At 38.8% G+C, this 17,691-nt stretch overlaps 1 protein-coding gene across 1 annotated transcript in view; it reads right to left on the bottom strand.

The window, feature by feature from the left end:
- Nucleotides 1–330: 330 nt before the first annotated feature.
- Nucleotides 331–17,691, bottom strand: part of Wdr64 (WD repeat domain 64) — a 107,006-nt gene continuing 89,645 nt past the window's right edge. Inside the window, exons 22-28 of the mRNA XM_090340197.1 lie at nt 15,751–15,809; nt 14,840–14,949; nt 10,662–10,850; nt 5,720–5,825; nt 2,678–2,758; nt 1,136–1,240; nt 331–821 (exon numbers count right to left, since the gene is read on the bottom strand). Of these exons, the coding sequence (XP_090196323.1) occupies nt 738–821; nt 1,136–1,240; nt 2,678–2,758; nt 5,720–5,825; nt 10,662–10,850; nt 14,840–14,949; nt 15,751–15,809 (734 nt within the window). The 3' untranslated portion in view covers nt 331–737. The remainder of the gene's footprint in view (nt 822–1,135; nt 1,241–2,677; nt 2,759–5,719; nt 5,826–10,661; nt 10,851–14,839; nt 14,950–15,750; nt 15,810–17,691) is intronic.

Raw genomic sequence — 17,691 nt, 5'->3', positions numbered from 1 at the left:
GAGATTTGAGTCAGCTAATCCTCAGTCTTCAGTTTGATATACCTTATGTGCTTTTGACACATTAACAAAAATCTAATCCATTATTGATCAGATTTAGGTATTTACATTTTTTAGATGCATACCCTTGCTTATTTGCTTAAAAAAATACCAAAACCGGCTACTAGAAGCATTAATAAAAGATGAACCGTAGTAAGGCCCAAATAGCACTCAAGTTCTATTTACATGCAATCACTTCTCAAATATAAATCATTTCTGATGTCAAGGAACACTAAACATTTTCTCTCAGATGATATGTCCCTGACTGAAGTAGACAGAAAGTTTGGGGGCTGATTGGCATGTTTTCCTTTTAATAGTAATTCCTCTGTACAGCGCATACAAATGATTTACTGTTCAGTGCACACATTCTAATGATTCTGATTATGGATTAGGATGAACAATGAGAGAAGGTGGAAAGCTAATCATTCAAAACCATAATTATTTTTGATCAACTTATGCTATTGATTTCATTTACTTCCTTGTGTCCTTTGGTTGACAAGAAACAAAAGACACCGTCTATGGGTTAAGTGGATTGCCACGAGCTGAAAAAGTTTGCCGACTGGCTGCAGTTGCTGTTTGCTTGTGGGAGGAGTTGAGATCACCAGAGCTCCTCAACCAACTTTCTTTGCAATGGAATGGTCCTGAGGATCCTGGTAGACTCTCATGCCATATTATGTGCAGAGTCAGTCTTAACTTCCTCTTTACTTGTGCATGTTTGGGAAGAATGAAGAAGCCAGATTTATTTGTGGGACTAGATTTTTTTTCAGACTTCTCTTTCGTGTTACCTGTGAAATAAGGGAAGATGAATTAGTCGCTGGCATTATATGACAGTGTTCCAGAGCTAACTTCTGCTATGAAGCAATAGGAACACATCATTTTCTCAGAGCTCCAGGTTCTATCTGATTTTTCTCTTTCTCTATTCAGTAAGTTTATGCTTTTCATCTTGCCAAGATAACACACAAACATCTGGAACCGTCTTAAAATTATGAACTGTGATAATATAATTCTAGGCTCAGAGGAGCAGAGAAATAATGTAAAAGTCAAGAGCAAAGTGGTAGGTTATATGGTAAGGCTCCATTGTAGACTCAGTACAACCCACCTTTTCAGTTTGAGCATGCCCTCCCTTCTTCTTTCCATTTCCTGTTTCCTTTTGTGATTCTGAACCAATGAGTGGAAGAAACCTTAGACTAGTGGGGCTTGGCACCTGAAAGCCATAAACAAAGCAAGTTATACATACAGAAAGTACTGGAATTAAATCTGCTAAATCTTTATACTTCAATGTTAGCATCGACTGTTGGGTGTGACATAGTACAATGAATATGTCCTTGCAAAATTTAAGTTCCACATTGATATAACATTTAAGGTATCTGTTGAATTTAGTTGGAATATTTAGGGTTTGCTTAATTGTTTCCCTTAGGTTCATTAATTATGGTTTTTAATCATTGAGCTTTGAAATTGAAGTATTTTGTCCATTTTTAAAAATAATCTTTAAGCCTTTATATAATGGGTGCCAGCTGAACATGTCAGTTTATCAGTATAATGCATCTTGGTCAATGTCACCCCTTTTATCTCTCCCCTCTATCTGTCCCACATTAATTAGATTTTTAATACAGGTCTGTTTGTGGGAAGATTCGTAGATAGGGGTTTCCAATGAAATAAGCATGAGATGAATCCCGAGCAGAAGGGTGGCCCATACACAATAACAGAAGTCATGGGCAGACCCTTGTTGCTAAAGGTATGGGAAATTGTGTGCTGTGACTGGAATGTAGGGAGAGTAAGAGGAGAAAGTGGTAGGAAATGATGTCATAGTTGTGTCAGAGGCTAGATCATAAGAGCTTTGAATGCTATGTGAAGACATTTGGATCTTATTTTGCAGATAATGAAGAAGCAGCTGGGTAATAGCTATCATGTATACTGTATGAGATGGCCAGTACATGAGATCCCAGCCACTGGCATACAATACTGGACATTGATCACCTCTTATTTATAGAGGCATCAATGAGCTTGGTGATACTATTTTTCCCAATTTTGCTTATAAACACAAGATGGTCAGGAATGAGAAGCCAGATCTGTGTATTATTCTATTAGGTTTATACTCTTTTTTTTTTTTTTTTTTTTTTTTTTTGGCCAGTCCTGGGGCTTAAACTCAGGGCCTGAGCACTGTCCTTGGGTTTTCTCAAGTAGAGCCACAGCACTATTTCTGGCTCTTTTTTTTTTTTTTTTTTTGTATATATGTGGTACCAAGGAATCAAACCTGGGTCTTCATGCATGCTAGGCAATCACTGTACCATTAGGCCAAACTCCCAGCCCCAGGTTTGTACTCTTTTTTTTTTTTTTTTTTTTTTTGGTGCATCATGGGCCTTGAATTCGGCCTGGACATTGTCCTTGAGCTCTTCAGCTCAAGGCTACTGCCCTACCCCTGGGTCTGGGCGTTGTCCCTGAGCTCTTCAGCTTAAGGCTACCACCCGACCCTTGAGCCAGGCCCCACTTCCAGTGTTCTGGAGGTTAAAGTGGAGATAAGAGTCTCAGGTCCCTTTGTGCCTGGGCTAGCTTTGAACCTTGAGCCTCCTGAGTAGCTAGGATTTACAGACACGAGCCACCGCACCAGGCAGGCTTGTATTCTTAAAAGCCTCTGACTTACCCTGTAAATAGGCAGAGAACCAAAAACAATCCCTGCCTCCCTGTTTTCAGTCATGAAACCTTCCAAGGCACACCGGCGAATCTGCAAAACAAAAAAAAATCTCATGAATAGAAAATAGCACTAATAGTATTCAGGTCCTGACTCCATCACTTCCTAGCTGCATGATCTTAGGTAAGTTCTTTTCCTGAAGACTATGATGAGATCATATACACTAATGGTTTTGTACCATTATATCATTACCATTAACAGTATGTCAAGAGGAAATTAAGAGAAAAGAAGTATATGGATTAATATCATGTTAATGAAAAGTAATGAGAATGAAAAAGAAAGCTAAAACAGGATTCATTATCAAAATCAGTTATCTTTGGTCAAACATCTTTCAACTCAACTTTAGCAGCAAAATTATTTTCTTTCTTTTCCTCCTCCTCCTCCTCCTCCTCCTCCTCCTCCTCCTCCTCCTCCTCCTCCTCCTCTTCCTTCTTCTTTTTTCTTCTTCTTCTTCCCGGTTCTGGGGCTTGGACTAAGGGTCTGGGCACTGTCCCTGAGTTTCTTTTGCCCAAGGCTAGTGATCCACCACAGTGCCATTTTTTCTGTTAATGTGGTATTGAAGAATGGAATCCAGGGCTTCATGCATGCTAGGCAAGGACTCTACCACTAAATCACATTTTTAGCCCCCAGTGAAGCTATTTTTAACCTTATCATTCAGCTGAGGTAAGAAGATAGCAAGACTTAGGATGCTTCGGATATTCAATTGTTTCAAAGAGATATATGAGACTTACTAAAAGTATCCCCAAATTTAAGTTGTCTTTCATTTCTGACTTTTAACTACAACTTTTATTTATTTATTTATTTATTTATTTATTTATTTATTTATTTATTTATTTTTGCCAGTCCTGGGGTTGACCTCAGAGCCTGGACACTGTCCTTGGGCTTTCTCAAGGCTAAAGCTTTACCAATTGAAACACAGCACCACTTCTGGCTTTTTCTATGTATATGGTACTGAGAATTTGAACCCTGGTCTTCGTGCATGTTAGGGCAAGCGCACTATCATTAGGCCAAACTCCTGGCCCAACTTCTTATCTCTAAATCAAATGATCATTAAGAGAGAATAGCAATGTGCATTTCCAGGTTGTACCATTTCAAGTTTCTTTCACAAAAGATATTCAGCACATACAGATATTTGTGCACATGATGAGCTCTTTACTTAGTCATGGATGTGAGAAGTAAAGATAAAAACAGAAGCAATTCTGATTTGATGGAGAATATGCTAAGTGAAAATAGCATGAGCTGTGAAGTTACACTGGAAAGTCTGCGGTCTTTGTGGGAAAATACAACCAAGCAACAATTACTGAGAATTTAAAATATAACTGGTATATATCTTCTGGCCCCCTCTCAATAGCTTTTTTTAAATTTTTTTTATTTTTATTGTTCTAGGTAATGTATAGAGGGGTTACAGTTATATTTGCCATTCTCAATAGCTTTTAACAGAGATGTGCACATAAACAATATCTAAAATTATACTAAAGTCTAGTAGACTCCACAACAAGTGGCTTCCTTCTTGTCAAACTTGCCTTTGAGGAAAGGTTCCATTTGGACAGAAAAGGGAGTATGCAATAATTTTGATTTGTTTGTAAAGGATTAACATTATACATTGTATACACATTGTATTATACATGTAGAAGATATTGTAAAAGAAGACTGTGATGTATATTCAGAGAGCACTGGCCTGCAAAATTGACACTCTCAATGCCAAAGTCATCCTCAAGGGCAGCTCTGGCCACACTTCCATTCTTCAGTCTTGCACACCTTTATGGTAAACCTGAACATTGTGCTTCATGCAAAGCTCTTCTCATTCAGTATGGAATGTTTCACATTTTTATTTTATTTTATTTTAATTTTTTTTTTTTTGCCAGTCCTGGGCTTGAGCTCAGGGCCTGAGCACTGTCCTTGGACTTTCTCAAGGCTAGAGCTCTACCACTTGAGCCTCAGCACCACTTCTGGCTTTTTTCTATGTATGTGGTACCGAGGAATCAAACCCAGGTCTTCATGCATGCTAGGCAAGCACTTTAACCACTAGGCCAAACTCCCGGCCCATGTTTCACATTTTTATTGGTATGGTGGGTGTTAGTTGGTTCATTGACTTTTTTTTGACAGTTTTGGCTTGAACTCAGGGCCTGAGCACTGTCCTTGGACTTTCTCAAGGCTAGAACTCTACCACTTGAGCCACAGAGCCAATCCTGGCTTTTTTTCTATGAATGTGGTACCAAGGAATCGAACCCTTGTCTTCGTGCATGCTAGGGAAGTACTCTACCAATAGGCCAAACTCCGAACTCCATCATTCACTTTTTAAAAATTTAGATTAGATCGTAAATGATGTACTAAGGAGTTATAGTTGTGTAAGTCAGGTAATGGATACACTTCTTTGTGAACAATTCTGCCCCTTTGATTCATTCACTTTTACTGCTGTCTGGCAGTGCAACTGAGGGATATGCTAGAATTTATTAATCAGATAAAATCAGCACTTCCCTGAGCTTTCTTATCCCTATCTCTTAAGCACAAGCACATGTTCAGGACTTTCCCAGGGAATATATTTACAGGGGTTGCTTATTCTCAACTTTGTCAGATAATTTCACATAATATTTAAATTTATGGGGTCCACCATTCTTTTTTCTCTCCTCTACTTCCTCCTCCTACTTTTCCTCCTCTTCCTCCTCTTCATTCCCCTCCTCCCTTCCCTCCTTCTTCCCTCCTTCTTCTTTATTTAGAGATTGAACTCAGGGCTTTAAATTTGCTAGGCAGGTGCTCAACTTTTTGAGCCATGTCTCAGCCCCTTTCTGTATTGTTTTCAAGGGAGGCCCATGTCAAAATTTTCACCTGCAAAATTCACGTGTGTTGTTTATGTCACCAAATTGGTGGGCAGTTGGTACAGAAGATGTAAAACATGCAATATTTTTGGATATATTTGAATTTAGGAAAGTAAAAGTAAAAGGAAAGATATGTGTTGTTTTTTTGTTTGTTTTGTTGCTTGTTCTGATTAGCTACCTTGGGAGAAGAAAGAGACTTGAAATACTTAAAATCATGTTCCACTTCAAAGGCCTTGGGAGGTGCACGTCTAAATAGCAGAGACATTGAGCTCATGTTTCTCCATCTGCATGTAAAAATAGAATACTGTGAATAAATACCAATATATTTTTATTCACTGCCAACAAAACTAACATTCACTATGCCTTTGTCTGGTCCTAGAATTCCCAAGTCCAAAAGGTGCTATATCTCAAATTCTTATTCCATTTAGCTTTGCAGACTTTACTTAAGGAATTCACTGCAATTTCTACTCTTCCTGCATATTCCTTGCAAATAAATTCATCCCCCATTACTGAGGAAAAAAATAAGAATAGCAAAACCTTTTTTTTTTTTTTTGGCAGTCCTGGGCTTGGGCTCAGAGCCTGAGCTCCAGCTTTTTTCTTCTATGTATATGGTGCCGAGGAATAGAACCCAGGTCTTCATGCATGCTAGGCAAGCACTCTACCACTAGGCCAAACTCCTGGCCCAGCAAAACCTTTTTATACATACAATGTTTGATTTTTACCTGACCTGAGAAGTTTTCTCTATAGTTAAAAGTTAAGTATGTATCTAAAAGTTATACCGAAGCATTAAAAGCATTTTTAAAAGACAATAGAGAACATATTTTGAGATGAAGTTATTCCATAGAACAAGGACTCTTTTGCTATCAGGAAATAAAAATATTTAGTAATAACGATGTAAACATATATCTATCACCTTAGCTATCCTAGATAGGCCATTCCTTCTCATGCTTATGTATCTGCAATTTCCAGTAGTAGCCCCCCCTTTTTTTTGGTGTGGGGCTTGAACTCTGAGCCTGGGCGTTCTCCCTGAGCCCTTCAGCTCAAGTCTACCACTCTACCACTTGAGCCATAGCACCACTTCCAGTTTTCTGATGCTTATTGGAGATAAAAGTTTCATGGACTTTAGAGGCCAGGCTGGCTTTTAGAACTGGAATGACAGACATATAGAACAAGATCCAAATCCTCATAGGAGTCAGAGTAAAGAGAAACTGACATTCACTCATGAGAACACACTGTCACAATACTGAGATACATGGATGTTTGAAGCCAGATGATTACCTAAAACACAGAGCTGATCATTTTTTCTTGGAGTACTCGATTTCATCCTGGCTGTACCATCATATTTCCCACATTGGGACCAGTCGCTGTTGCGTTGTCATCTCCACTACTCCCTTTGGTCTATTTCACGGGGCCGCTTAAGTCACTTAGAATTCTTGATTATGACAAAAGTGTTGTCACTTTCACCTGGATTCTGTGCAGGTTTGAAGGGCTTCTGTGCTTCTGTTTGTATTTATAGTCATTCTACCACCTTGTGTTTTAGATAAGAACATTGAATCTCCTGGTTGCGACTGATTTAGGATTTCTACGAGGAATTTTTTAATCTTTTTTTTTTTTTTGTCGATTGTGGGACTTGAACTCTGGGCCTGGGTATTGTCCCTGAGCTCTTCTACTCAAGGCTATTCCCTTACCCCTTGCATTTCCTTCCAGTTTTCTGGTGGTTAATTGGAGATAAGACTCTCATGGACTTTAGTGCCTAGGCTGGCTTTGATTCTCGATCCTCAGATCTCAACCTCCTGAGTAGCTAGGATTACAGGCGTGAGGGATTTTTATCTCTGACACACTCCCGTGATGCTTCCCACTTGAGAACCATCCAGGTTGGGTCTCCAAATTCTGATTTTTAGGATCATCTTCAGGCATGTCTTATCTCCCAAGTGTTAGACATTTAGATGTGTTCCATCTAAGACTGAGCTCCACTGACACTGAGAGCTCAGAAAAGTACCAACCTCTTCCACTATAACAAGGCCCCATCACAATCAGACCAGAACGGAAATTGCAAAAAGTGGGAAGCAGCTGCTCAATCCCACTCTATTCTCTACTAGAGAATACGTCTATTCCCTTCACCATCAAGTATTCTCAATCCTCTAAAAACTAAACTAATCCATGAGACAAGGGCTTCTCTTTTAAATATTTTTATTTTTTATTAAAGAATTTAATAACGTTGATTTTTACATCATATTTCAAATGACATGTTTAACAAACAAGAGTTCAAGAAGGGAGTCTCTACATATAATCTTTGGCACTTAGTTTTTAGAACATAATCAAAATTAAGCTAAGGGTTTGTATATCATATTCATTTATGAAATAAAACCTATCTATAGAGTCATAGGTTTTTATGTCTATATAGTTGTGTTTATATTTCCAATACCATGTCCATAACATTGGGTATGCAAATACTGAGTCTTGGTCTTGTACTGTTTGGATCTAATAGCCACATATTAAGGATACCATGCGCCTTTTGTTCCTTTGGCCTTGACTTGTCTCACTTAACATGATTCGCTCTAGATTCATCCACTTGAGACAAGGGCTTCTTTAACACTAGAGTTGTTTGCCTTCTTCAGAATGCAATGTGGCCAAGTACTGGTGCCTCACATCTATAATCTTAGCTACTTAGGAGGCTGGGATCTGGAATATTGCACAGAATGAGACTGGCAGGCCATATAGAAAAGTTGGTGAAGCTCTATTTCTAAAATAACGAGCAAGCAATCCGGCTTAAGTGGCAGAGAATCAGCTGAGCAAGCACAAGGCACTGACTTCAAACCCCACTAATGTCAAGAAAAGAAAAAGGAAGAGGGAAAGAAAGAGAAAAGAAAGGAAAAGCAATCCATACTGTGAGCTTCTTTCTTTCCTCCAACATCCTTCACAATCCTCTGCTTTAAATATTCTGTAGTATATATTCTGACTGACATTTTTTAAAACAATCAATTTGAGAGCTTCAAACACAAAGTGATGATAGGCAGACAAAAACAATTATCCCATTTTTATATATGTATTGAAACAATCACACTGTACCTCAAAAGTATAGTTATTATATGTTAATAAAAATTTACAAGATGCTTAAAGGAATGGGACAATATTAACTACTTTAACTTGATCATTATTCACTATATATCAAAGCATAACACTGTACTCCATAAAATCATGCAATTCACTTTATAAATATATCAAAGTATGACACTGTACTTCATAAAATCATACAATTAAGATTTAAGTCAGGCATAATTCTAGCAACTCAGGATGCTGAGACTGAGGAGATTATGCTTCCAGTAACACGTTGATAGGATCCCCCTATCTCAGTCAATAAAAAAGATGTGTAGATGGGTGTGGCGGTGTACACCTATCAGTTACTCAGAAGTGGAAATAGGAGGATCATGTTCCAGGTCAGCGCAGGTACCTGTTCAAAGGCAAAAAGAATGGATAGTGTGGCTTTCATGGTGGAGCATCTACCTGCCGAGTATAAGGCTATGAGTTTAAACCCCAGTGCTGCAACAAAACATTGAAATTCATTCAGTACTATCTGCATATTATACCTTCCCTTAGTATCTCAGCCATTGTCCTAGGATTTCTCCCACCCCTCCACTGAAGTCACCCTTTCTCTCATCATCAATGGCATTTTCATGTTAATCTCAGTGTTAATTTTTCAATCAGCTTAAGGGCCTCACCTCACTATTGTACTCGAAGTCTCTCTTTTTCCTGCTTGCTAGAGTTTATTGTCTGAAATTATTGGTCGTTTTTCCTCAGGGTTCTTTATGGTATCTCTCCTTCGGCCTGCTCATTCCAGGTTGATTATTGATCCAAAGTTTTCTACCTTTGTTTATTCAAAACACAGACCCTGACTACATTTCCTTGAAAACACCATCATGCTAATGACTCCAAAGTCTCTGTGGGTAGCTTCAAACCCCAGGTAGATCAGCTTCCACCTGGAAGAATCACCAGTGTTGGAGACAGCTCTGTCTGTCCCAAAGCAAACTCACCATTTCTTCTTTCACACTAGTTTTTCCAGATGTGAATTTTGTTGTGCTCAATTTCCCCCAAGTACTAAATTTGTATATTGGCCTCCTGGCTTTATGTTTCATTGTCTTCATCATATGCCCCTGACTCTAAGATTAAAGCCTGCACTGTAAATACAACAGTGAAACCCCTTGGCCCAGCTAACCAACAGAAAAAAAAAGAAACAGGATATGGGATAGAACACCAGTACGAGGAAGGAGGGCCAAAGCAGAGAGTGAAGAAGATGAATATGATCAAAGTAGTTTATTTGCATTTATGCAAATAGAACATTGCACCATATTAAAATTATTTTAATAGTGAATAGAGTGACAGAAGCAGGAGGTTGATTGGGATACATTGCTTATTTGCATAGAATGTCGCAATGATATATCTCTTGTATGAATATAATGTATATACACATATCATATGCCTATATACATATATACATACATACACAGTCTCTAATTATCTGTTGTTAAATCTAATTTAAGCTTTGTTTTTCAGAGTATTGCTATAGAGCATCTAATATGGCCTTTGTACCAACAATGTTCCTAGGTAATTTTTGTATTCTGTGTGCAGCAGTATTTGGTTTGCATTTAAAGTGAAAATAATGGCTGTTATTTTTCTGGCATTACTAAGATAAACTGAAAAATAATAAAGAAAAATGTTTTACATAAAAAGGGAGTATTTCTATAGAGAATCAAAGCTATTTTTTCTCTTTCCTTTTCTTTTTTCTAGTCCTGGGACTTGAACTCCCTCTCCTTGGGCTTTCTCAAGGTTAATGCTCTACCACTTGAGCCACAGTGCCATTTCTGGCTTTTTCTATGTATGTGGTACTGAGGAATTAAGCCCTAGTCTTTTGTATGTTAGGTAAGCACTCTAGCACTAGGCCAAACTCTCAGCCCCTGAATCAGAGCTTTTTGTTTGTAGATTTCTCCCTTTCACGAGATTGAAATATATTTGATAGGTTTAGATTTTCCCATTTGAGTTTTTCACGTGCAGCAAGAAGTGTCAGAACATTGCTAAGTGTTTAACTTTTGTGCATTCTTGTAAAGAAATATCCATGGTCTTACCTTTCCCGGTCAAATATCAGGGGATATTCATATTTCTGCTTTCTCTCTGTGAACCTGCTTTCTTCCTTGATTTCTATGGGATATTCAGTTACATCACAAGGCAAAATGAAATCCATTGACAGGCTTAAATCAAAGACTCGTCGCTGTCCAAAATATCCACAGTAGTGACCATTGGTGGCATGCCAGATCCTAGGGAAAGAAGGCCAAGGAAGGGAGGATAAATTACTGAGGAATTCAGCCTAAGTTATTCTGGTCATATATTATGTATATAGATTACACTAATCTATCAAGGGCCATTAACTGGAATCCAGGACTCTACATTCTAAGTACAGTAGAGTTCATTTTATGTAAACTCTTTTGCTAATGCAAGTTTTCAAGCATGCTAGTACTCTGTCACTGAGCAATGACCCAGAGCATAATGCAAATATTTATACGGTAGAACTCTAACCTACAGCCTTTTAGGGAAATATCAGTTTGAATGCCAAACTAAAATCCTTGTTTATCCAAACCAGACAAAAAGAAACAGTTTTTTTCCCTCCCCAAAACACTAATCAAAATTCACATTGATCTATTAGTTTAGTTCGGTATTAGTATGAGATAAGATCATTGTGCTACTTATAAAATAAGTCAGGAGCCAATAGCTTATGTCCATAATCCTATTCAGGAGGCTGAGATCTGAGAATTTGGTTCAAAGCCAGACCAGGCAGGACTACCCATGAGATTTTTTATTTTTATTTTTTTTTGTCGGTCCTGAGACTTGAACTCTATAGAGGCCTGGGCACTGTCCCTGAGATCTTCATCTCAAATCTACTGCCTTACCCCTTGAGCCACAGCTCCACTTGCAGTTTTTGAGTGATTAATTGGAAATAAGAGTCAATAAGAGTCTCACGGATCTTTTAGTGCTCAGACTGGATTTCAACCACGATCCTCAGATCCCAGCCTTCTGAGTAACTAGGATTACAGGCGTGAGTCACTACACCTGGTTAGGTAAGATTCTTATCTACAATTAAGGATTTTAAAAAAGCCAGAAGTAGAGCAGTGGTTCAAATTATAGAGAGCTAGCCTTGTGAAAAAAAACATGCTCAGGGCCATCACCCAGGCTCTGAATTCAAACATTTGCACATGCAACACACACAAACACACACACACACACACACATACACACACACACGCACACAAATAGACTAATTAACTAAAATCAGCTACCATAGAACTTGTAAGAAACATCTGGAGATGCTTTTAGTTATCATGTTTCAGTAACAGACTTTGTGAACCCCATCAACAATTCCTATCTACTATTTTGTCTATCACTAATATTTTTTTTTTTTTTGCCAGTCCTGGGCTTGGGCTCAGGGCTCGAGCACTGTCCTTGGACTTTCTCAAGGCTAGAGCTCTACCACTTGAGCCTCAGCACCACTTCCGGCTTTTTTTCTATGTATGTGGTACCGAGGAATAGAACCTGGGTCTTCGTGCATGCTAGGCAAGCACTCAACCACTAGGCCAAACTCCCGGCCCCTATCACTAATATTTTATCTACTATTTGTCTATCACTGAGTTTTATCTAGGTTGGTAAATGGCATGTCTCTTTACCAATATGCTTATTTCACCTAAATTCACTCCAAAATTTCCCTCCGAATAATCTATGTGCTTTAAAATAATATTGAATTCCATTAGCAAGAATGAAGGAACAATACAGCTTATGCAAAAATAAAACGGCATTTGAAGATCTTCCTTTTATGTCCTGATTTAAACCTCAAAGGAGAAAATGATGAAAATAATAATCAGGTGTCCTGAAGCAATGACCTAGAAGGAGAAGGATGAGCCTAAAGAACTAAGAATAGATGCTTTAAAGTGTAAGTAACATTACATTTCAAAATAGATACTGGCCATACATGCTAGTTCTTGCCTATAATCCCAGCCACTGAGGAAAGAGCGCTTAGGAGGATTACAGTTTGAGATCAGCCAGGGCAAAAAGTTAGTGAGACCCCCATCTTAACTCGCTGGGCATGATGACACATATCTGTAGCCCCGGCTATGAAGACGGTGTGAGGTGTGAGGCTCATGATCTGAGGCCAGTCCTATCGAAATTATGAGGCCCTATCTGACTGACTAGAAATGAAACAAAGGGCTTGGGATATAGATCAAACTGAGAAGTATAAAGCCCTGAGTTCAAGCCTCAGCACCATCAAAAAATAATAATAAAAGAGCCCAAACCAAAACAACAACAAAGAAACATAGGTAGCTACTGAGAAGAAGCAGAAATAGAGGTATCCTTTCCTTATACTTGACAATGTCCACAGGACTTAACAGGAGCAACACATATCCCTTTATTTTAGTTTCCCAGCATGAAAGAGATGTCATAGTCTTCTCACAGCCTTTACCAAAGAGAAATAGACTTTAAAAATTGTATTTTATTGTCATGGTGATATATAGAGGAGTTACAGTTACATTCATCAGGTAGTGGGTGTATTACTTCTTTTTTTTTTGTGGGTCATAGGGCTTGAACTCTGGGCCTGTGTGCTGTCCCAGAACTCCAGCTCAAGGCTACCACCCTATCTTGGGCCTGGGTGTTGTCTCTGAGCTCTTCAGTTCAAGGGTACTACCCTACCCTTGAGCCACAGCCCCACTTCCCATTTTCTAGTGATTAATTGGAGATAAGAGTCTCACAGCTTCGTAGTGCTGGGGCTGGCGTTGAACCACGATCCTCAGATCTCAGCCTGTTGAGTAGCTAGGATTGCAGGCGTGAGCCACTGAGCCTAGCTGGATGTATTACTTCTTAAACACTGATACCCCTTCCCATATTTTTCTTCCAACTCCCCTCCCCCGCAATCATCTTCTTTTTCCCCTTTCCTTTCCTATTTCAAATAAACAAATAAACATATATGCAATATACCAGTTAACAAAGCCAGATACAGTAACAACGTGACATAAACCATATGTAGAAAAAAAAAGAGAAAAGACATAACTTTACATAATACATTAAAAAAACAATCACAAAGATAAACCTATTGTTTCCATATCCTGGAGTTCATTTCACTTAGCCTCATCCTCTTTGGCCATATGCATATGGCTTTTGAGCTATTGTGATCCTCTGCTAGGAGAATCCTAGATGTGTACTAATTATTACAAATGAGGGAAACCATGGAGCTTATGTTTCTTTTTTTTTTTTTTTTTGCCAGTCCTGGGCTTGAGCTCAGGGCCTGAGCACTGTCCTTGGACTATCTCAAGGCTAGAGCGCTACCACTTGAGCCTCAGCACCACTTCTGGCTTTTTTCTATGTATGTGGTACCTAGGAATCGAACCCGGGTCTTCATGCATTCTAGGCAAGCACTTTAACCACTAGGCCAAACTCCCGGCCCCGAGCCTATGTTTCTTTGAGTCTTGCTTACTTCATTTTTTTTTTTTTTTTGCCAAATTGGGGGCTTGAACTCAGGACCTGGGCACAGTCCCTGAGCTCCTTTTGCGGAAGGCTAGCATTCTACTGCTTGAGCCACAGTGCCATTTCTGGCCTTTTCTAACTATGTGATACTGAGAAATTGAAACCAGGTCTTCATGCATGCTAGGCAATCACTCAACCACTAAGCCACATTCCCAACTCCCACAAATAAACTTTAAACACAAGAGTTGGCAGGGTGAAGGACTAACTACCCAACTCTACATTTATTCTGTGTTTGGCCCAGATGTAAGTAAGTTTTTATTTTCCCAGTCCTGGGGCTTGAACTCAGGGCCTGTGCACTGTAGTTGGGCTTTCTCAAGGCTAGAGCTCTATTACTTGAGCCACAGCACCACTTCCAGCTTTTTCAGTGTGTGTGGTACCAAGGTATTGAAGAATCGAACCTGGTTCTTCGTGCATTCTAGGCAAGCCCACTCTTCCACTCAGTCAAATGCCCAGCCCATGTAAATTATTCTTGTTTTGTGCCACATGGAGCTGTCCCAAGTAGATTGCCTGCCTCTCTGCTTGGTTTCCTGGACCTTAGGCCCTTGAGTCATTCTGTGCCTCCCCAAGGTTGTATCCTTTACCTTCTTTGTTGTTGTTGTTGTTTGTAGTGTTATGTTTAAACAAAAGTTTAAGTGGTTGTACAAAGGAGTTGTCTTATAGTCTTATGACTATAAGTTATTTTGATCAATCTCACACATTCCCTTCCCTCCCCATCCTTCCCTTTGCCATTAAGGTTTACCTTACAGAGCCATCCACAGAGGCAGTAACCACTACTTGCTTGGCTTCCGCGTAGGCCACGTTAACTATTTCTAAAGAATGAGCACGCCAGGAAAGCAGCTGCTTGAATTTCTAGACAGCAACAATAAGACACATCCCTTGGAATTAAATCAGGCAATACAACTTCATGCAAAGCCACAGCTCATTACAAAGCTGTGGTCAGGAGTGGATAGATATGGACTACACTAAGTGATTGTGTTCCTATTTCAACTAGCTCTTTTCTTGCTCATGGAGGTAAAAATCACAAAGTTTCTCTTAATCTGCACATAACTGGGGAAAGGAAGTATCTTCTGACTTTAGCAATTTGCTGTTGAATCGAAAAATTAGCATTTCATTTAGTTGATGGTTATTAGTGCATTATTAAAGGGCCACCATAAGAGGGGGTTTTAGAAGACCAAGAGTGAAAATAACCAGGATTGGGGAAAGCAGAGCTGGGAGAACACCTATGAAGAGACTGGCAAGATTAGATTTTATATATTTATTACTATTACCTATATCTGTGATGCTGGGGATTGAACTCAAGGACCGTATGCTTGAGCTATACCCCTAAATCTTTCTTGCCTGGTCCTGGTTAGCTTTCCAATGTGACCCTCCTGTCTCTGCCTGCCTTCAAGAGCAGTGGGGATTTCAAGTGTGTATCATCAACATGACAAGAGTTTTCTTAGTTGAAAATGTTTTGAGAGATGTGTCAGTGCTTCACAGGATAGTATTCTCTAAGTGTTTTTGTCACATTGCTTAAGTTGCTATTGTACACGTGATTAGGATACTAGTAACGCTTGCTTTTCTTTCTTTCTGTTTTTAGTTTCTTGTTTAGAGCAACATCCAACAAACACATACTTACACATTTATCAAGTAGAAAAGTAAAGCTCATACCTTTTCATCATGAGGTGGATCCAGGAAAGAACCAATACTGCAAAGGATAACATGCCCTTCTGTGTAAGAATTGAAAATCTTAATTAGATACCATGTTTTCTAAATAAATGCGACCTACAATATCAACTAGTTTATTCTGATTTAGGCATTTATGTTGGTAAAAAGAATAGAATCTGAGGAAGGACGACAAATAAATACATAGGTAGGTAGATAAACAGTAGTATACGTATACATGCATATGAATATGTAGTCATCTATATACATATATATGAGCATATATATATATATATATATATAAGGAAGAGAGTGAGAGAGAGAGAGCATGATTTCTGGGTTTCTAACACAGAAATAGGTCTACAAATAGGTCAGGTTGATGTGAAACTTGCTTTTTGGCCCAGAATGTTCTCAAACTCACTGGCAATCCCCATCTAATCCTAGTGATTTCAGGATTTTAGTCATCCATATTACTTTCTATGTACATTTATTATTTTATTTATGTCTTACTAAGTCATAAAGAGGATGTTTTTGTTCACACAAAATTTTCCTAAAGATAGGGGTAGAGGACATTAGAAATGAATCCATGACTATCAAATACAACTAATATGGATACAGAGAAATTTTTATTAAAATCCAAAGGAGAGTTGCAAAAAAGCATGTCATTTATGTGTAAATTATGAAAAACAAAAAAAGCCTTAAAAAGATGCTATGTAGAAGTGAACATCAAGTTAAGAACCACACCAAACTTGTTAGAATAATACTATCAAGAAAAGACATGGAGTATGATATTTAAAGAGTTTTGAGAATTAAAAAAACTAGCAAAAAAGTAATAGAATCCTGTACCTTGAAAAATTATCTTTTAAAAATAAAGAATGAATACTTTCTTGGACCTATGAAAACAGAACATGTGTGAACAATAGACATTCATTTTGGACAATATTGTTTAGAGAGAAAGAAAATGATAGAGGCCATAAACTCAAATCCATACATAAGAAGTAAAAACACTGATCTGGGCATGGTAGCTCATGCCTGTAATCCTAGCTACTCAGGATGCTGAGATCTGAGGATCAGGGTTCAAAGCCAGCCTGGGCACTAAAGACCGAGAGACTCATCTCCAATTAACCACTAGGAAACAGTGGCACTGTGGCTCAAGGGGTAGGGTGGTATCTTTGAGCTGAAGAGCTCAGGGACAGCACCCAGGCCCAGAGTCCAAGCCCCATGACCAACAACAACAACAAAAAGTAAGAACACTGGACAATAAAAATTAAAAATAAAACCTTCCTTTCTGTTTATATAGTATGTCATAGTAGTTAAGACAAAATAATAATAGTAACTATATTTTATAGCTATAACTTGTGAAATATTGACATAAATGAAAGTAATTTTAAGATTCTGGCACTACCCAACAATTGCTGTAGTGTTACTAAAAAAAATGGGTCACATATTAAATGGTGATTCCTTTGTGCAATGACAAGGATAAAAATATAATTAAAAATGGGCATGATGGGGCCGGGAGTTTGGCCTAGTGGTAGAGTGCTTACATAGCATGCACAAAGACCTGGGCTTGATTCCTTGATACCACATACACAAAAAAAGCTGGAAGTGCTTCTGTGGCACAAGTGGCAGAGCTAGCCTTGAGGAAAGCCCAAGGACAGTGCTCAGGCTCTCAGTTCATGCCCCAGGACTGCCCCCCCACAAAAAATGGGCATGAGCTGGGCACTGGTGGCTTACACCTACTCAGGGTGCTGAGATCTACGGATCACAGTTCAAAGCCAACTTGGAAAAAAATCCCTAGGACCCATGAAATCCCATTCCTGTGCCCATCTCTTGGCACAGTCTCCAAGCCCCTGGAAGACTGTGACTCTCTCTGCTACACTCAATAAATAGTCCTACGTGAGTCCAGCCTTTTCGCTTCCTTTTGCCTTCATTTTCCTAACAATGTGT

The sequence above is a fragment of the Megascapheus bottae genome, chromosome 10 (assembly GCF_031878675.1).
Source record: "Megascapheus bottae isolate mThoBot1 chromosome 10, mThoBot2.hap1, whole genome shotgun sequence".
Lineage (NCBI taxonomy): Eukaryota > Metazoa > Chordata > Mammalia > Rodentia > Geomyidae > Megascapheus > Megascapheus bottae.
Note: the sequence above shows the minus strand (reverse complement) of the source record. Positions and strands in the feature narration are given on the sequence as shown.